The sequence below is a fragment of the Pundamilia nyererei genome, unplaced genomic scaffold (assembly GCF_000239375.1).
Source record: "Pundamilia nyererei isolate P.nyererei 1_Seehausen unplaced genomic scaffold, PunNye1.0 scaffold00115, whole genome shotgun sequence".
NCBI lineage: Eukaryota > Metazoa > Chordata > Actinopteri > Cichliformes > Cichlidae > Pundamilia > Pundamilia nyererei.
In genome coordinates this window covers 1939533-1942498 of record NW_005187516.1, presented here as the reverse complement: position 1 = coordinate 1942498, position 2966 = coordinate 1939533, and the positions used below count along the sequence as shown (strand labels likewise).

At 41.9% G+C, this 2966-nt stretch overlaps 1 protein-coding gene across 3 annotated transcripts in view; it reads right to left on the bottom strand.

Moving 5' to 3' along the window:
• The window catches only part of sugt1 (SGT1 homolog, MIS12 kinetochore complex assembly cochaperone), a 25966-nt gene that overhangs the window by 14015 nt on the left and 8985 nt on the right, over positions 1-2966 (bottom strand). For 2 of the 3 annotated variants that reach the window (XM_005742002.1, XM_005742004.2), the window contains exons 7-9: positions 702-730; positions 447-472; positions 70-166 (exon numbers count right to left, since the gene is read on the bottom strand). In XM_005742002.1, coding sequence (XP_005742059.1) covers positions 70-166; positions 447-472; positions 702-730 — 152 coding nt within the window. The remainder of the gene's footprint in view (positions 1-69; positions 167-446; positions 473-701; positions 731-2966) is intronic. The other variant, XM_005742003.1, reaches the window with a different exon arrangement.

Below are 2966 nucleotides of genomic sequence, written 5' to 3'. Positions count from 1 at the left end.
CTAACCCATCTCTGCTCCACACACAGAGCAAACAGAGACTCAACACAGCATTCAAGTGTGTGTTTATACCTCCTTTTCCATGAAGCTGACATGCACGCCATCCTTGGGTACATTTTTCACCATCACTGTGACAATGACTTGCGATTCTGTTTGGTACCAGTCGTGCCTGAAAGACAAACGATTAAAAACAAGAATTAACGGCACAGGAAGACTTATTTGAATTTGACCCCTTAATCCACTTATCGCGACAAAAATGGAGATTTCATGCATAATAATAATTTTAAAAAGCAGCCATCTTCATTAACATATATTTTCTGTGTACATGGGATTTACATTTTTATAAAGAAAGGGGCTGCTTTGAAGCACTGAGGCTCGGTTGAATATTAACTCTGTATAATAAATAAACAGCAATACCAGATAGGGCGTATTTACATTTGTGCACTTACTTCACAGGTGGAGCCGCTGGTGTCTGCTGGGTCATTCAGCCCACGAGACGAGATGACAATTAGAGAGGAGGACGTGGTGGGAAAGCAAATGGATGAGACAGAAAAGCACAGGAACGAGGAGGGGGGGTGAAAAAAAGCCATAACAACAACAAAAGAAGCTTAGTATGGCTTCCTTGTTTGAAGCCAAAGCGTGGACAAAGCCGTGCTGATGCTGAGAGCAACAATGCCCCCAGGTGGCCTCAAAGAGAAACTCACCGTGTTGACGTTGTTGTTTTGTGTCTTATCTGTAGGGGAAAAAGGAAAAAAGGTGGGCTTTCAGCTCGAAACATTTAATACACCCATAACTGGCTTCACTGATCTCTGTTAAAACATGACTATTAGATTACTGGATAAGAGCAGAGGTTCCAGCGCCAATTTTAAATGTATCTATAGGTGAATAACGGACAATAGGCACAACACAACATAAACAGACACACACATACACTCTCTGAGCCTCTCCACTAGTTTGTTTACTGGTCCAGCCACGCCCATTAAAAGCCCTGTGAGCCAGAGCGAGCCCAAACACCGTTTACCAGCATGCTGTCATACATTATTCACAGACTTCATTACATAGATAGATGAGATGATAGGAGGCGTGTTAATGTTGTCTTAATGAGGTCGAGCTTGAAGTGACAAGGAAGGGGGAGCTGCTTGTGTGCGACTGTGTGTTCTGATGCATGCGGGGTTCCACATGTGATGGAATAACCAGGTGCTGTGTGTGTGTGTTTGCTCGCAGTAAACACAGTCACCAGGAAAAAAAAAAAGAAGAAAAAAAAAAAGAGGCTGTTCCCAGTGTGAGCAGTAAGAGTGTGTGTGTATGCTGTCTGCAAGCCGGCTTATCAAAGAGGCTGGGTCTCATCGGGGGCTTTCAAACATCAGTAACGTTAACTCTGATGAATCACGCGCTCCTGGGAGTACGTATGCACGCGGGTGTGAAGCGTGTTTGTCAAAACTCATGCTCTTGTTTACTTGAGATGATCCAGAGGGCCCAGGCATCAGCAGCAAACAGAAACACACCACGCAGACATGGCATGCATCTTTTATTGGACTAAGCAGCTCAGGCTCCACCACTGTGTGCGCATACTGTAGATCCATGGACGTGTGCGTGCTCATTTGTTTGATCAGATGGGCTGATCTGCTCCCTGACTGTGCCATTTAGCTGCGCGTTTGATGGCAGGCAGTAAATAGGATATACTGCACAAGTTAAAGTTTGCAAGTCTGAAGCTTGTTTGAACTAAAAGTACCCCAGGCAATTTTGTTTACTTACATTTAGGGTGTTACAACACAGATTCCTCCCCCCCCCCCCAACTTCAGATGCATTATTACTGATCAAAGTTCCATAAAACTACAGTGTTGTGCAAAGGTCTTGAGCCCCTTATAATTTCTTTATATTTTGCTACAGATAGGTCCAGTCGTTCACTGAAACATGGAAACCTTCACTGAAAAAGGCAGCTTTATTCTTCAGCACAGCCTGAACTCGTTTTTTTGTCATTTCTGTAAGTCAGTAATGTTGAGGTTTGGGCTCTGGGGAGGCCAATCCATGACTGACAGTGTTCCACTCTGTGTTTTTCTATCCAGCCATGCTTTTACTGCATTGAGAGTGTGTCCTGCTATACAATGAAGCTGTTGTCAATCAAATGCTTTCCAGATGTTACTGCATGGGGGCTCGACATCAAATAGTACTTTTCTGTGTTCATAATTATATGAATATTAAGCAGATTTCCAGATATTCAACATGACTGCAGTTCTGCAGCACTGACTGCTGTACATACTGACAATGATTTGAATCATTTGATTCAAAAACATTTGAGAAATTTGATTTGATTTCCACATCTTTCAGGTCCTGTGTCAGGTCTTTTCCTATTTCTTCGGAACAGCACATTTTGATACTTTTTATCTTATCTGTTTTTAATCAAACACACAAAACACACTGTGCACACGATGACAAGTTTTCTGACAACAGCTCTTCAGGATTCACCTTGTTAGTGTGAAAATGTCAGACTGTGTTATCATTGGCATTTTCTGAAGATTCAACTAAAGAAATGGAAATAAAATGTGTTTTTGTTACAGAGTCCTAATGGCAAAGTGCGTACAGACTAGGGCTGCCACAGATGATTATTTTGATAGTCGACTAGTCACCGATTATTTTTGAGATTAGTCGACTAATCAGATCATGCATCCATTGGACGTAAAACGTACAGCTTATTGCACCAGCAGCATCTGCTCTTATAGAACTATCATTAGCTTACAGCTTTAAGTGTTTAAGGTATGTGCTAACTAAAAATAAAGTTTCGGTGAAGTTGAATAAGTTAGGGAGAGTTTAATAAACTCCTTGCAATCTAAAATATAACGGGACACCGGAGTATATTCTCGAGCATCTCACACTTCTGATAATCAGCTGTCTGTTTGACTTCTACGTACGACTCTGGATACTGTAGCTCCTGTGAAAACTAAGGTCTCTAATCAGAAGTACCTGACTCC